This window comes from Trypanosoma grayi (genome assembly GCF_000691245.1).
Source record: "Trypanosoma grayi strain ANR4 Tgr_100_V1, whole genome shotgun sequence".
NCBI classification, from domain to species: Eukaryota; Euglenozoa; class Kinetoplastea; order Trypanosomatida; family Trypanosomatidae; genus Trypanosoma; species Trypanosoma grayi.
The window spans coordinates 1-15,311 of NW_008825719.1; the positions used below are offsets into that span (position 1 = coordinate 1).

Consider the following 15,311-nt stretch of genomic DNA (forward strand, 5'->3'; position numbering starts at 1 on the left):
AAGAGTGAGGCTGAGGAAGGTGTAAGTGGTGCGACGTGGAGGAAATGAAAATGAGATAAAAAAGATCGGCGGTCGAGCTAAACGGCTATAAATGCCGCAGAGAAACCCGAAGGAATACACTGAGTTTCAATGGAGAAGCCCCGTGGAACGGAGGCCAAAAACAAAAAAAAAGAAAAGAAAGACGGAGAAAAAAAAAGACAATGAAGTAACAGGCCAAATTTAAAGCAAACAAAGGAATTAAAGGGTATAGTGTGCCGGCTCGCATATGTCCCCGATAAGATTCTCTAATGCGGCACGCTTTGTGCATTTCTTGCACTTGCGGGGCACTTTCTTCGCTGCAGACACCCCCTTTTTAACTGGTGTTTCTCTAGCCGTTTTGTCTGATTCTCTTTTCCCCATTCTTTTTTTTTTTGTTTTTACTACTCTGCTTGTCGGTCCCGCAGATTCCGTGTAAATCAGAAGTTATCCGAGATGGTCAACTTTACCGTTNTTTTTTTTGTTTTTACTACTCTGCTTGTCGGTCCCGCAGATTCCGTGTAAATCAGAAGTTATCCGAGATGGTCAACTTTACCGTTGATGAGGTTCGGGCCCTCATGGACTACCCCGAGCAGATCCGCAACATGTCGGTGATTGCGCACGTCGACCACGGTAAGTCGACGTTGTCGGACTCGCTCGTGGGCGCTGCTGGTATCATCAAGATGGAGGATGCCGGTGACAAGCGCATCATGGACACCCGTGCCGATGAAATTGCGCGTGGTATCACCATCAAGTCCACCGCCATTTCCATGCACTACCACGTGCCGCCGGAGATGATCAGCGACCTTGCCGATGACAAGCGCGACTTCCTGATCAACCTGATCGACTCGCCCGGGCACGTTGACTTCAGTTCTGAGGTGACGGCGGCGCTCCGCGTGACAGACGGCGCCCTCGTTGTTGTCGACTGCGTGGAGGGCGTGTGTGTGCAGACGGAGACGGTGCTGCGCCAGGCGCTGACGGAGCGCATCCGCCCGGTGGTGTTCATCAACAAGGTGGACCGTGCCATCCTGGAGCTTCAGCTGGACCCCGAGGAGGCGTACCAGGGCTTCGTCAAGACGCTGCAGAACGTGAACGTGGTGATTGCGACGTACAACGACCCCGCAATGGGTGACGTCCAGGTGTACCCCGACAAGGGCACCGTTGCCATCGGCTCCGGTCTCCAGGCGTGGGCGTTCTCTGTCACGCGTTTCGCCAAGATGTACGCGTCGAAGTTCGGTGTTGATGAATCGAAGATGTGCGAGCGCCTGTGGGGTGACAACTTCTTCGACGCCAAGAACAAGAAGTGGATCAAGAGCGAGACGAACGCNGTGTTGATGAATCGAAGATGTGCGAGCGCCTGTGGGGTGACAACTTCTTCGACGCCAAGAACAAGAAGTGGATCAAGAGCGAGACGAACGCCGCCGGTGAGCGCGTGCGCCGCGCGTTCTGCCAGTTCTGCCTGGACCCCATCTACCAGATCTTTGATGCCGTGATGACGGAGAAGCAGGAAAAGGTTGAGAAGATGCTCAAGTCACTGAACATCAACTTGACGGTTGAGGAGCGCGAGCAGGTGCCAAAGAAGCTGCTCAAGTCGATCATGATGAAGTTCCTGCCGGCCGCGGAGACACTGCTGCAGATGATCGTGGCGCACCTGCCGTCGCCCAAGAAGGCGCAGAGCTACCGCGCGGAGATGCTTTACTCCGGTGAGGCCGCCCCCGATGACAAGTACTTCAACGGCATTAAGAACTGTGACCCGAACGCGCCGCTGATGCTGTACATCAGCAAGATGGTGCCGACGGCTGACCGTGGCCGCTTCTTTGCTTTTGGCCGTATCTTTGCTGGTAAGGTGCGCAGCGGCCAGAAGGTGCGCATCATGGGCAACAACTACATCTACGGCAAGAAGCAGGATCTCTACGAGGACAAGCCAGTGCAGCGCACGGTGCTGATGATGGGACGTTACCAGGAGGCTGTGGAGGACATGCCGTGCGGTAACGTGGTGGGCCTTGTGGGCGTCGACAAGTACATTGTGAAGTCTGCCACCATCACGGATGAGGGTGAGAGCCCCCACCCGCTGCGTGATATGAAGTACTCTGTGTCGCCTGTTGTGCGTGTTGCAGTTGAGGCGAAGAACCCGTCCGACCTGCCGAAGCTCGTGGAGGGACTGAAGCGCCTCGCCAAGTCCGACCCCCTTGTGGTGTGCTCGATTGAGGAGAGCGGTGAGCACATCGTCGCTGGTGCCGGCGAGCTGCACCTGGAGATTTGCCTCAAGGATCTGCAGGAGGACTTCATGAACGGTGCGCCACTGAAGGTGTCTGAGCCCGTCGTGTCTTTCCGTGAAACCGTGACTGACGTCTCATCGATTCAGTGTCTGTCCAAGTCTGCCAACAAGCACAACCGTCTTTTCTGCCGCGGCGCCCCGCTGACGGAGGAACTGTGCGTCGAGATGGAGGACGGCCTGAATGCGGGCTCCGAGGCGGACCCCAAGACGCGTGCCCGCTTCCTCGCGGACAAGTTCGAGTGGGACGTGGCGGAGGCACGCAAGATCTGGTGCTACGGCCCTGACAACCGCGGTCCCAACGTTGTTGTGGACGTGACGAAGGGAGTGCAGAACATGATGGAGATGAAGGACTCGTTCGTAGCGGCGTGGCAGTGGGCAACGCGCGAGGGTGTGCTGTGTGACGAGAACATGCGCGGTGTGCGCATCAACGTGGAGGACGTGACGATGCACGCGGATGCCATCCATCGTGGTGGCGGCCAAATCATCCCCACTGCTCGCCGTGTGTTCTACGCGTGCTGCCTCACCGCTTCGCCGCGCCTGATGGAGCCGATGTTCCAGGTCGACATCCAGACGGTGGAGCACGCGATGGGCGGCATCTACGGTGTGCTGACGCGCCGTCGTGGTGTGATCATTGGCGAGGAGAACCGCCCCGGTACACCCATCTACAACGTCCGCGCGTACCTTCCCGTCGCGGAGTCCTTCGGCTTCACCGCCGACCTGCGCGCCGGGACGGGCGGCCAGGCGTTCCCGCAGTGTGTGTTCGACCACTGGCAGCAGTACCCCGGTGACCCGCTGGAGCCCAAGTCGCAGGCCAACACACTGACGCTTGGCATCCGCCAGCGCAAGGGGCTGAAGCCCGACATCCCGCCGCTGGACAGCTTCCTCGACAAGCTATAAGAGTGGAAGATTTTTCTTTTTAAGTTTTTTTACTGTAGTTTTCGTTAAGGAATAAGAACTCTGTGTGGAATTTTGTGTGTGTGCTTTAATCACAACCATCAGAGTATTTTAATTTAACTTTCCGTTAAATGACCCCATCTTGTAAATTTTTTTTGTGTTTCCATAATTGTAGCGTGGCTTTTCTCTCGGCGTGCTGGTTATGAGAGTATATCTTCCTTTTGTATTGTTACTTTTTCTGTGGTTTTTACTAGTGAGAAATGGAGGAGACTCCGCATTACTCACGTGTAGTTGATGAACCAGAGTCACTGAATGTAGTGACTGGTCGTAGTATCTACTATGGCATGCGGCCCTGGCGTTGCGATGATCGTTTTCAGGATTTGTTGGCGTCATTTACACATTTGGATTCCCTTTCCGTTCAGCTTCACCTCATGAAGTTGCTATGGCGTTGTGCTCGCTCTGAGGGAGGTGCGGAGCCTCTTGATAATTACAAACGGCTGGGGAGAGGTGAGGTTATGTTCTATGTGGAACGGCATCGTAGCGGAATGATGCGAACTGGTGTTTTGGAGAGGTACCCCTACAACCAAAATGAGTTGCAGCGGATTATTGAAGAAGATGGACTGAAGATGCGTGTCTGGCGTCACCAGCGTGCGATGGAGATGGAGGCTAAAGAGGGAAAAATTGACGATCTTCTTAGTGCGAACGTAATAAGGGGGATCAAAAAGTCACCGGAAGACTGACGTCGTGCGTTTCTAGATACAATATAGCCCAACTCATGTTGCACCTTAACAATTCTGGAAGTTTTGTTTTGCAGGGTACAAGAACGCGTTTTCTGGTTTTATTCCGATCCTTGAGCCTGCATTTTTTCTTGGCCTTTTTGGTTTGTTATGTACACTTCAGCACATATAGGTTTTGGATTCACTGCGATGCATAGCCGGTGGAATGGCTATGAGGAGCGGAGTCTCTTGGGCTGTGGTGTCTACCCTCTTCGACGCACATCCGGGTTCACACCTGCCGGCCCTTCGGCACGTATGGATGAGGTGGTTGCCGATGCCGGCGAAGAGGATGAACAGCAGGATATCGTGGATGAGGCACTGTATCTCTTCAAGCCTCATTTGCTGTTTCGGACATTTCCTATCAAGGGTGCTGGAGATCGGGTTATTCTTTATGTGACAATGTATCTGCACGAGTGCCTAAAGAAGATTGCAAACGCCAAACGTGAAGAGGCGAGTGCTGCGTTGCTCAATTATGCCACTGTATCGTTTGCTATTCCTGGAGATGTGGGTTTCCGTTTCAATGGATTCTTCTTGGTTGGGGATCACGCGGAACGTGAAGAATGGGAGGCCTATGCGAGGCAACTTCGTGTAGAGGCTGGCTTCCGTCTAGTTGAGAAGGTTTTTATGTTTCCTGAGAAGGATGGAACAGGGAACAAATTCTGGATGGCCTTTGCAAAAAGGCCGTTTCTGCCATCTGAGTAGTGGGAAAGGAAGTTATTGAGGATGCGTGATGAGTATGACCAGCCTGCAGTAGCCGTTATGAGTTTAAGGCCCGATGCGTGTAGAGGCCTCTTTTTTTTTTTTTTTTTTTTATTTCATGGGAATTGAAGAACTATGACCTGTGGCGAGCAATGGTCTTGTGCACTTTTGCTGTTTGTTATGGCCTTGGGTGAAGTGACTGTAGTTGCCTCTGATCCCTCTATTGCTGTTATCGACCGGAACACTGTGCTTGCTCATGTGACGGGGAATTGGACCGTTACATGGCTGACTGGCCAGCAAGAGCGACAGACAGGGTTCATCGTGGAGGTGTCGTCCGCAGCTGTGGTGCTGCGCGAGGAGGCGCCGCTGGATGCGGCTGTGGCTGTAACCAAAACACTCTTTCGTTTCTTGCGTATGGCAGAGGGAGGCCAGGACCTCCATCATTCGACGTGCGAACTGGACGCATGGCTTCAGAGTATTTCTCAAACAGCGGGAATGCAAGTTTCTGATGGTGGCATTCACTTCACGGGCTGCAATGAGGTCGGTTGGCTACCGCCGCCACAACATATAACGGAAACCGCGTTTGGTGTACTGCTCGCAGAGCCGCACGTGGTGTACCTACCTACGAAGAAAGCTTGCGCCTTGGCTCCATTCGCAGTGCGGGGTTATTGGGTGGAAAGTCTACAAGAAAAGAAAGCGCTTGCAGTGCTCATGCTGCACGAAGGCGGAAGAGATTGCACTGCTACCTTTAAATTAAGCAAACGGTCCCTTTCAGAGACGAAAACACGGTCTTTACTCGGCCCTGCCGCGTTGCTAGTGTTGGTTGCGCTTATAAAGTTCCTTCCACGCATTTACTTGAAAAAGAAAGGGCAGTTCAAGGGTGGTGGTGGTGGGTTTTTGAATGCAGACAGTCGACCTCGTTTCGATGCCAGGCGACAGGAGCTGCGCAAACGGCAGGAGGAGATTATCCTTCAAATGAAGAAGCAAGATGGGTTGCTCCAAAGTGAGGAGAGTTGATTGGGGGCATACCTGTAAAATAACAAGACAATTAAACTACACGTGAAAGCCATTTCGGTGAAGTTGTGTTTCCGGGCCTCATCACTTTCTGGCTATGCTTCAATTAACATTTACAAAAAAAAAGATACAGAAAGAAACAAAAACGATTAGCGGCAATGTCTGTTTCGATGCTGCCTTTGCAAAGCAGCATTAGCGCTGACGATGCCCTCCCTGAAAACTCAATCAACTTCTGCAAGTTTGTGGGGCCGAATCGACAGCCAAGAGGGTGTGTTTTCTCCCCACACCCGCGGCGGCAAAGTGACAAAGTATTGAAGGCGCCGTCTGGCCGCTGGAATACCACCACGAATGCTGTATTTATTGTTGTCAGTTCATCGCCTCGATGTAATTTAGTGGCACGCTTTTTCTGCTCAAAGCTCTTGCACTACCTCCGGTGGTGTGGTGAAAGCGTTATGTTCTTTTTGGGCGGCCAAACAGAACGTGATGTGGAGGTTCAACGCTTTGAAGACGACTCTGTTGCGTGGGAGAAATATGTGGGGGAGTGCGTGGAAAAGTCACTCGAGTATATTGCGTCTGACCCACCACTTGGTTTCGCAGAGGTCCCAGTGGTTATCCTTCGGGTCGACTGTGAAACAACGGAGGCGTATGGCAAGCTAAACGACATGCTGGAGCCAAAGGGGAACTTCTTGATCCGTCATATTTGGTTTGATGAGGACTGGAGGGAAAGCAGCCGATTGGGTACTGGCTACATTGATGTATGTCTAAAGCGGCCGGCTCTCCGAGTGACGCGGTGCCGTCGGAGTATCATTTGTTCAAAGGCAACAAGCTACCTCAATAACTGCCTCCCTGCCCTTCAGCGCGTTTACCTTCACGAACCGTTAGTGGGATCTGTAGAGGACACAATGAAGTCCTTCTGTCCTGTTTTCTTCACGCGTCATGGAGAGTCAGAGTATAACTTACAGGATCGCCTTGGTGGCGACCCTGACCTTACGGCTTCTGGTAGAGATGATGCTTTGGCGATTGCCGAGTTCTTCCGTCGACAGGTTGTGCATAACAAACATTTGTTTGCTGCACGGAATACTAAATTTGACGAGGAAGAGGGATTTGAGGTATGGTGCAGCCAGTTAAAACGTACTGTGCATACTGCTGGCCCCTCTGCTTCTGTTCTCACGCGTGGTGAACTCAGGATGTTCAAAACACTTAATGAGATTCACGCTGGAGTATGCGAGGACATGACAAACGAAGAGATTAAGTCATTGTACCCCTCCATTCAATTTTTTCGCCATACCGATAAGGTAGGGTTCCGTTACCCGAATGGAGAGTCGTACCGCGATCTTATGCGGCGTCTGGAACCGCTTCTATTAGATCTTCATGTTGCACGCAAATGTGTCTTGGTTGTGGCGCATCAGGCTGTGTTGCGGACGGTGCTCTCATTCTTTGACGGCCCATCTGTAGAGGAGGCTGTTCACAAGCCATGTCCACACCGCACTATTTGGTGCTGCACATACAACCGATTAGGGGAGCCTCGTTTAACGACCGTTACTCTTGGGCCACGTAAAAACACTTGTGTTGTTGAGGATGCCAAATGGAGTGGGTGGTGAATCCATGATGTGTCCCAATGCACTTGCAATGCTTCCTTATTTTCGTTGTATGTCTTTTTGTCTGTCCGGTTGTGTTCCTTCTCTTTCTTTTGTTCTTCTGACTTTGGATTGTGTGCCCACGTGCTTATGATCTATTGATTTGTTTTTTGTCACGTCCATCTTGCGAGGTTTCGTCTTGTGCTATCTTGTTTCTGTGTTGCCCATTTTTAACAGTCCAACTAGGAACGATGAGATGCTGTCCAAAGTAAAGAATTCACTCGTTCATGTTTTGTCACAGGATCCTCTCAGCGATTATAAGTTGTGTGACCGAAAGTATCGCGGCGGTAAAAATAATTTGCTACGCATTCAAGACGCGCTGGAAACTTCCACAGGTAAGCCTGTGTCTATTGTGTCCGTTGATGTAAAAGAAATTGTGACGCGTTGTTCTACGGCGGCCGAAGTCCAATACACCCTGAACGCATTTAAGAATGGGGTGTCTCTGCTCACCCGGCTGAGGCATCCTGGTATCCTGCAGGTCGTTCGTCCAATTGTAGAGGATAAAAAACATCTACGGTTCGTGACTGAGCGCATTTCTTCTTTGCTACCGCTTGAATTATCCAATGGCACCCTTTCGAAGCAGGAGAAACTGCTTGAACTTTTTAAATTGGCAAAAGTGATACAGTTCATTCATGAACGTGCTGGATACTTGCTCTGTGACTTTTCTCCTGAAGCTGTGTGTATTGTTGATGGGGAATGGAAGGTATTTGATTTATCCCATGCCGTGGCGGGAACTGAAGCTGCTAGACTCAGTTGGCCGCATCCACTCTCTAGTGTTGCAGCGCCGTTGCTGGATTACTGCTCCAATGAGCTTGTGAGAGCAATAAAGCCTCAGGAAGATGGTCCCATCGATTTATTTGTCTCAAATACACACGATACGATAGTTAAGCTACCAGAGAGCGATGTGTTCTCGTTTGTCCTTGTTTGTGTCGAAGTGCTATCGGGGCGCAAAGCCTTTAATTGCGGTGGCAATGCGGAGCTGCACAGTAGACAGTACAACAGTGTAGAGGCAGAGGTTTCCAGGTGGTTTTCGGGGTGCCCTTTAAAAATGCCACGTCCCTCATTGGCTTCAATACGAATGGACAGGATGTTCACCACAGAGGACATACAGGTTTTGACCTCCCTGGAAGACTATGATACACTGGATGAGAATTCACGTTTTGGAACCTTAAAAAAGTTGTATGATGGCCTTGGACAGTCGGCATTTCAAGAAGCAATGATTTTGCGGCTAATTATCCCGTTAATGCGGCGTGAAAGTTTACAAGAAGTCAGACTACGATACGCTCTTCCCATTATGCTGCAATGCTGTCGTTGTGTGTCGCAAAAAGCGTTTGACACTAGCATGCGGGACTACTTCACCGCACTTTTCCGCGCGGTTAGTACAGCGGACACCTTTGAGCGGTGTGGTATTGTTGCCGAGTTGATACTCGAGAAGTTTGATCTCTTGGAAAAATACTTCGCTAACATTTCTGATCGAAACAACGTCATTGTGCCGTTCCTCGGGCGTTGCGTGGATCCAACGATTGGAAAAAGCAAGATTACGCAGCTAGCAGTAGAGCGTATTGCGCAGTTGGCTGAAAATGCTGAGGATTTGCAGTTTCCCGACAGCTTGCCAGAGCGTCTGATCGATTTGATACTATCTGATCCACAGAACGCGACCCCAGTGTTTGTCTGCTTGGAGCGGGTTGTGCGGTACGTGTCACTGGCAGCGCGGGAGCTGACAGAGGCTCGCCTCATCCGTTACGCCTGCACTTTTTCCTTTGAGACAGGAAATGCGAACGGCACGCTTGGACGATCTCTGAGTCTCCTCGAGCGTTTATACGAGAGCTTTTCCCGGGACCATAAGGCTACGCAGAGTATCCCGTTGTTGGCCCCGCTTCTTCTTAGCACATCGGTGGAGGTGTCGTTATTTGGCAGGCGGATGATTGAGAAGATGGTGGTGGAAGTGACAGTACTATCGAGTGCGGACGTGATTGTTGATGATCGACCTTATATTTCTTCTTCGGTTGACCGGCGACCTGCTGTTCCCTTTGAGGCTGAGTTGACTTTTTTTGACGACGGTGCGAGTCACCCAATCTTCTTCTGATGTCATCTCATTAGGGAAGAGATATGCGCACGACTGGTGCCGCTTTTCCTTTTTCCTTTTGATTCACGTGGCATTTGTGCGAAAACGAAAAAAAAAAATCCTTGCACACATCTTGTGAGTCTGAATATGTGGTCTCTCGCCTCTTTCTTTCTCTTTTGATTCTCGCCACGATGGGGAAAGTTTGGGAGAGAATCAAGAATCGAATCAGACCAACAATGAGCGGCCGCGAGGGCCAAACCGAATCTGACGCGAAGGGGGTGCGTGAGAACTCCCCTCATCCCTCGTCTTGCACCTCCTCATGTGACGATGATCAAAAAACTTATTTCATCAGCCAGTCACTCTTTGAATCCCTGCAGAACAAAGGATTTAGTGATAATGCCATCAAGAAGTCCATAGTGGCGGGGTGCGTGGATGAAGGCACCTGTACGCAGTGGATCACGATGCACGAGGGTCACCCGGATCTCGACACCCCGCTGGAGAATGGTGTGGAAGTGACTGTCAGGGTAAAGCGCGTTCTTACTGAGGTGGAGCGTGAGGCGAAAGTGCGGGAGCTGCGAGAAAAGGCCAAGGCGAAGGTTGAGGAAGAGAAACACCTCGCCGCGGAGGAGGAACGGAAGCGGATCGAGATGGGTAGGAAGGCGCTTGAGACGAAGGAGATGCTTGACAAACTTCGGATGGAGTCTGAACTCGCGGAGGTGCGTCGGCAAAAGGAGGCGGACGCGCTTGCGCGGCGCCGAGTCAAAGTACAGATCCTCGCCGATAAGTATGTGCGGCAGGGTATGTCCTCGGAAGAGGCACTCCGCTTTGCCGAGTCGGAGTTTGAGGAAGCCGCGCGTAAAAAACGTGAAGAGGCGACAGCGCTTATGAGCAAAATGACCGAAGAGAACGTAACAGGGACTACAGCAAGCACTGGTGCATGGGATCTGCACGGAATAGCAGCCCGCGCCGTTCCACTCAGTGATTTGTTCGACAAACCTGCCGAACCGCCCTCGTCGCTTCCCAGCCTTGTCGACGCGATACTTCAACATGAGGACACTGAAGCTGCGCGCCAGTGTTTCACAGTGCTGCGGACTGTCTTGACAAATATCCTTAACAATCCATTTGACACGACGAAGCGCTCGCTCAAGACGTCATCAAGTGCCTTCTGTATGAAGGTTGCCCCTGTTCTACCTGCCCTTCACCTTTTGCATACATGTGGGTTCCAACTCGCCACCGACGCGAACGGGAATGAGTCATTGACGGCCACTACTGTGGTGATTCGTGTGCTTGCTCGAGCGCTTGCTTTGCTGCCGAAGGAAGCGTAGGCGTAGGTCCCCCCCTTTTTTTTTGCCCTTCTTCCGCGAAGGGAGGAAGAGAAAATCGTGGAGAACCAGGCAAAACAAATCCGTGCTCGGAACCAAGATTGACCTTCAGGATCAACTCGGGTCTTTCCCATTTCATTGCAGACTGACTTTACTTTTATTTTCTTTTTTTTGGTGTTTCGCGAAGGTGAAGTGAGGCCCTGATGGTGGATAGCTCCCGGGCCGCAGACTCTTACAATGAAGTGGCACGAAGGCGGACAGGCGACTTGAGCAGCAAAGAGACACCCTTTCGATTCTTCAGCAACTACGTGAAAAAGTGTCTCATCCAATTTGCTCTAGATCATATCAAGCACAAGGCGGGTCGGCGTAACGCTCTTGTGCTTGACTTGGCGAGCGGAAGAGGAGGTGACATAGGGAAGTGGCTTCACTCCCAAAGTCCGGAGCTGAGCTTCGCCACGAAGAATTTGCCGCCAGAGCGTTTGGTGAGAGCAGCCTTTCTTGAGTGTCATGATGTTTCGCCGGAGTGCGTGGCGGCGGCGCAGAAGCGCTACAGCGAATTTTCATCGAGTGCAGTCTGTAAATGTGTCTTCACCGTTAGCGACTGCTTCAGCGAGGAATTTCTCCGTAGCCAACTTTTGATGTCAGAGCATTATGGTAAGTACGACATTGTTTCCATTCAATTTGCGTTTCACTACGCGTGTGATACACTAGAGCGAATAGACATGCTTTTGGGTGCGATTGCTGGGGCATTGGCGACTGAAGGTGTCTTCATTGCGACAACAGTTGATGAAGAAACGCTTTCTCAGCGTGTCCGCGAAAAACGAACGGAATGCGGTGGATTGTTTGCCATAAGCTTTGATTCGAAACCTCTCTGGGAGGGCGAGAAGCTCGCGGTGGGCACAAAATATCGTTTCGCATTGGACGGATTTGTGGATTGTGACGAATACGTCGTGCCGATGGCATACGTCCGAGAGCGTGCAAGACACTATGGCATGGAGGAAGTGGTGGAGTTTTCCAAGCCCTTCCGATCGTTCTATGCCGATTACAAGGGGGATTCGAGTAAGAATAAGGGGATGTATTTGGTTCGAGGAGAAATGGACCTCGCCACGTTGTACCGTTCGCTGTGCTTCCGAAAAACAGGCTGAACCCCTGGGCGCCGGGGCTGCAGGGTCTAATTTTGATTTTTCCACCCGCTACTTCGGTGTTCTGGGTGCGAAAAAAATTTTTTTTGGTGTGTTAGTTGCAGCTACTGATGATAATGACTTTTTTTTTTGAAGGGGTGAGGCGGAAGGGGTTGCATTGTTACTTCATGTGCTTTTTTTTTTTCTTTTCTTTTTGTATTTCACTATTTCCGTTTTTTTTGTTTGTGCGTTGGCGCATCCCTTCTCGTAGTTCGGGACGGCGTTTACGCAGGTGTGATGCCCATGACGGCGGCCATCGTGGCAGATGTCAATCCGCTCCATGCCGTTCTCGCGGAAATGCTCGCGGAGAGAACCGCCGTGCCAACCAAGCGCACAGTCGCAGTGCCTGAAAAGAGTGATTGGCGGACACGTCAGGTGTTGCGAGAACTCAAAGGGCTTAAGTCGCCAGAAGATGTTTCTTCCTCTGAGGAGCAGATTCGGGGTGTTGTTGCGAGCCAAGAGTCACGGTGCCGTGTGAAGCTTATGAATGGTTTTTTGTCAGGCCAGTATCTCACAGAGGAACAGGCGATAGTATGTGAAGAGGAGAGACGCTCTCGCAATTCTATAATATCTTTAGCCACTTCTACACTGCAAAGCCAAGCGACATGGCTTGCGTTGATTTGGCGAGAAATGTACCAGAGGTGCTGCATTGAAGAGATGTTCGTGACGGAGCGAATGGACTTCCAGAAATGCTCTGAAGTCGGCATCCTGGTGGCATGTGAGCAACACTCACGCCGGTGTCTGATGCAGATGGAATCTATGAACCGCAAAGAGACGAATCAGAGACGCTTTTTGTCTGTAGGGCGTGAGATTGACATGGAGCTACTGCGGCAGCAATCGCATCGCTTGAATGCACTGGCCTCTCAGGCTTCTTCAAAGCTTGTTCTTGACATGGCACTGCTTTCTGCTGAAGAGGAGCGCCAACGCTGTTCATTAGAACGGCTCTATTTACTCAAGCTTAGTTTGATGTCCAATGATCAAGAGAATGCTGCTGCCCGATTAGTTGTGACATCAGTTATGCGGGCTTCGTTGCTGAGGCGGAGATTGGAGGACGATAAGTGGTGGAGGGAGCATGCCGCTCAATTGCTGATGCTGCCTTTGAGAGAGGGTGACCTCCGCGGGATGATCGAAAGAGATGAGATGGAGAAAAGGCAAGATATCCGAGTGAGCTTTCTGGTTTCGTGGCGAGAGGTGTTTAAGCGTGTAATAGGTCCAAGCGAAGGCGCGGCCATTGTGGAACGCCTCGAGCTTTACGAGCGCCGTTGTGTATTTGATCAGTGGAGGTTTGGCTTTAATGCCCTCGCCGAACGACAAAATCGTGAAAAATGTCTCCTTGCACAGCGTGAGGCGGAGTATGACCAATTTTTTCATGGTGTTATTGATTCTCTCCGAGCCTTATGGAAACAGGAAGGAGAACAGTTTGATCGGCTGCGTAAGATGTACTCAAACTTTCTCTGGTCTGACCGAATGGTTAAGGCCACTTTGGTGCTTGATGTTGAGGAGCGTTACATGCGGCAAAAAATTATAGAGGCGGAAATACGGGAAGCTGTTGTCTTGCGATCTCGGGTGCACAAACATCAACTCGAGGCAGCGGCTCTTCAAGAAACCGCGTCGATTATGGAGATGGAATCAATTGTACGCCATTCATTAACACAGTGCTTCAAGGGTGTGGTGAAGAATCACCTTTGTGCACAGCTCTGTCGTAGAGAGGAGCGGCGGCGGTTTAAGATCGAATCAGAGGCTCGCGCCAAGTGGACGGATATCGTGTTGAAAGATGCAGCTCAAAGTGGCCGATCGGTCGACGCTTTGGGGCATCTTGAGGAAACTCAGCGCTTCCTGCTTGTGCAGGAAGAGAAACAGCGCCTAATGTACCGCATCTTATCGACGCTTACCTCTCAAGAAAAAACGGAGCGGCAGCGCATTGAGCAAACTGAGTTGAGCAACCGTTTTATCACGTATGCATCGGTTCTGGGGTGCGTGGAGGAATGGAATCGGTTAGGGCTCCAGACAGAGAGCCAGCATGACCTGCTCCGAGTCTTGTTGTGCAATCTGGTTGATCGAGAGTCTATTGAGCGGGCATTTATCACAGACTGTGAGTTGCGGAGGCGCGATTTCCTTTTTGGAAGCTTCGACTACGCCCATCCACAGCTGCGTGCTTGCGAAGTGGATGAGTTGGACGGACGTCTAGACATCATTACGGAGTCAGAGCTATCGATGAATGCATTTGCCTATACGCATGGAGTGTACGATCGGGTGACGTACTCCACTGAAGAGCTTCGGTCTGTTCATAGTACCCTGCGCTTCATGTCTTCAAGGGAGCTTCTCCAGTTTCATGAGGTGGAGCTGGTCCGCGTTGTGGAGCCGCTGACACGAGCAGAGATTGTGGAGAGGGAAACATATGAGCGACTGGTCTTGACGATAGAGGCACAGGAGTACAGAGGCCGCTTTTGTATTGAGAAAAATGCCTCAAAAGCGTACGAGGGTATTCAAAATTTGTTCGATCGCATCATTTACCGTGCTGATGAGTGGCGAAAAAGAGGCCCAGTTAGGGAGTTGGTGGTGCCATCTGAGAGGGAGGTGCTAGTCGATTACTTCCGCCGTCAAGAAGCGTCAGTACCTGCTAGGCTCAAGGCCCAGCGTGAAAAAACCCGAGAACTTCTTGGATCCTTTTTTGAAGAGTTTTATTTGGGTCGAGATGATATTGTGCTTAAGGAGTTTGTTGCACGTGAGGGGCTGGTGAATGCTCTTCGCCGACCCCGTAGTGTGATGAGCTGCACCGCTCCAGTTGATGCCTCCCAGATAAATGTCCGATTCTACAGTCTCACACTTGTGACAAGCGTTGAACTGAAGCCCATGTCCATGAAGGTCTACGACTCTGTCGATGATGTGGGAATAACATGTGAGCTACGCGAGGCGCAGGCTATTGCAGCTGCTGGTAGCGTCTTTCGCGTGTGTTTTCCTCTACACCAGATGGAGTGGGTACGGCCCTTGAGGGAGGAAAGTAATGCTCTTTACTTTGAGGCTGGGGATAACGAGGGTAACGTTGTCGCCAGTGCCTCCCTCCTCCTCAGAAGCAGTGAATTGATGGCGTCTATAGGTGCAACAGTTGTTTCTGTTCCTTTGGACGACCAACGTGGAAAGATAAATGTTGTTTTACATGTAGGATAGGTTTAGATGCCGTGATTCTCGCATCACATGTAAAGTTGCGCCTTTGTCGGTCCTCTTTTTTTCACGTTTGTCGTTTACTGTGGCTATGCCTTGTGTTTGGTGAAAAGAAGTTGAGTGTCCTCTGGATATGCGTTTCTGTTGAAGATCTTTGAATGACTGACAGGGAAGGTAGCATAGTTCCTAGATGCCTGGCGGATGTAATACTGAGGGACTTGCGGGAAGAGTTTATCATTGACAATAAAGGTCGAGAAGTGTTCAATCG

At 51.0% G+C, this 15,311-nt stretch overlaps 10 protein-coding genes across 10 annotated transcripts; all 10 read left to right on the forward strand.

The window, feature by feature from the left end:
* Positions 1–557: 557 nt before the first annotated feature.
* Positions 558–1,508, forward strand: DQ04_01001000 (putative elongation factor 2; the record flags this gene model as incomplete). The annotated part of the gene is made up of 1 exon (XM_009310039.1): positions 558–1,508. The coding sequence occupies one exon, from the start codon at positions 558–560 to the stop codon at positions 1,506–1,508; it is 951 nt and encodes a 316-aa protein (XP_009308314.1).
* Positions 1,509–1,537: 29 nt separating this feature from the next.
* On the forward strand, positions 1,538–3,190 carry DQ04_01001010 (elongation factor 2; the record flags this gene model as incomplete). The annotated part of the gene is made up of 1 exon (XM_009310040.1): positions 1,538–3,190. The coding sequence occupies one exon, from the start codon at positions 1,538–1,540 to the stop codon at positions 3,188–3,190; it is 1,653 nt and encodes a 550-aa protein (XP_009308315.1).
* Positions 3,191–3,447: 257 nt separating this feature from the next.
* DQ04_01001020 (hypothetical protein) lies at positions 3,448–3,927 on the forward strand (the record flags this gene model as incomplete). Its single annotated transcript, XM_009310041.1, has 1 exon — positions 3,448–3,927. The coding sequence occupies one exon, from the start codon at positions 3,448–3,450 to the stop codon at positions 3,925–3,927; it is 480 nt and encodes a 159-aa protein (XP_009308316.1).
* A 186-nt stretch (positions 3,928–4,113) lies between these two features.
* DQ04_01001030 (ARP2/3 complex subunit) lies at positions 4,114–4,665 on the forward strand (the record flags this gene model as incomplete). Its single annotated transcript, XM_009310042.1, has 1 exon — positions 4,114–4,665. The coding sequence occupies one exon, from the start codon at positions 4,114–4,116 to the stop codon at positions 4,663–4,665; it is 552 nt and encodes a 183-aa protein (XP_009308317.1).
* Positions 4,666–4,797: 132 nt separating this feature from the next.
* On the forward strand, positions 4,798–5,679 carry DQ04_01001040 (hypothetical protein; the record flags this gene model as incomplete). The annotated part of the gene is made up of 1 exon (XM_009310043.1): positions 4,798–5,679. The coding sequence occupies one exon, from the start codon at positions 4,798–4,800 to the stop codon at positions 5,677–5,679; it is 882 nt and encodes a 293-aa protein (XP_009308318.1).
* Positions 5,680–5,834: 155 nt separating this feature from the next.
* On the forward strand, positions 5,835–7,277 carry DQ04_01001050 (fructose-6-phosphate2-kinase/fructose-2,6-bisphosphatase; the record flags this gene model as incomplete). The annotated part of the gene is made up of 1 exon (XM_009310044.1): positions 5,835–7,277. One exon carries the CDS (start codon positions 5,835–5,837, stop codon positions 7,275–7,277), a length of 1,443 nt encoding a protein of 480 aa, XP_009308319.1.
* A 232-nt stretch (positions 7,278–7,509) lies between these two features.
* Positions 7,510–9,399, forward strand: DQ04_01001060 (hypothetical protein; the record flags this gene model as incomplete). The annotated part of the gene is made up of 1 exon (XM_009310045.1): positions 7,510–9,399. One exon carries the CDS (start codon positions 7,510–7,512, stop codon positions 9,397–9,399), a length of 1,890 nt encoding a protein of 629 aa, XP_009308320.1.
* A 215-nt stretch (positions 9,400–9,614) lies between these two features.
* On the forward strand, positions 9,615–10,703 carry DQ04_01001070 (putative ubiquitin regulatory protein (ISS); the record flags this gene model as incomplete). The annotated part of the gene is made up of 1 exon (XM_009310046.1): positions 9,615–10,703. The coding sequence occupies one exon, from the start codon at positions 9,615–9,617 to the stop codon at positions 10,701–10,703; it is 1,089 nt and encodes a 362-aa protein (XP_009308321.1).
* A 200-nt stretch (positions 10,704–10,903) lies between these two features.
* Positions 10,904–11,845, forward strand: DQ04_01001080 (putative mRNA capping methyltransferase; the record flags this gene model as incomplete). Its single annotated transcript, XM_009310047.1, has 1 exon — positions 10,904–11,845. The coding sequence occupies one exon, from the start codon at positions 10,904–10,906 to the stop codon at positions 11,843–11,845; it is 942 nt and encodes a 313-aa protein (XP_009308322.1).
* A 273-nt stretch (positions 11,846–12,118) lies between these two features.
* On the forward strand, positions 12,119–15,049 carry DQ04_01001090 (hypothetical protein; the record flags this gene model as incomplete). The annotated part of the gene is made up of 1 exon (XM_009310048.1): positions 12,119–15,049. One exon carries the CDS (start codon positions 12,119–12,121, stop codon positions 15,047–15,049), a length of 2,931 nt encoding a protein of 976 aa, XP_009308323.1.
* Positions 15,050–15,311: the final 262 nt, after the last annotated feature.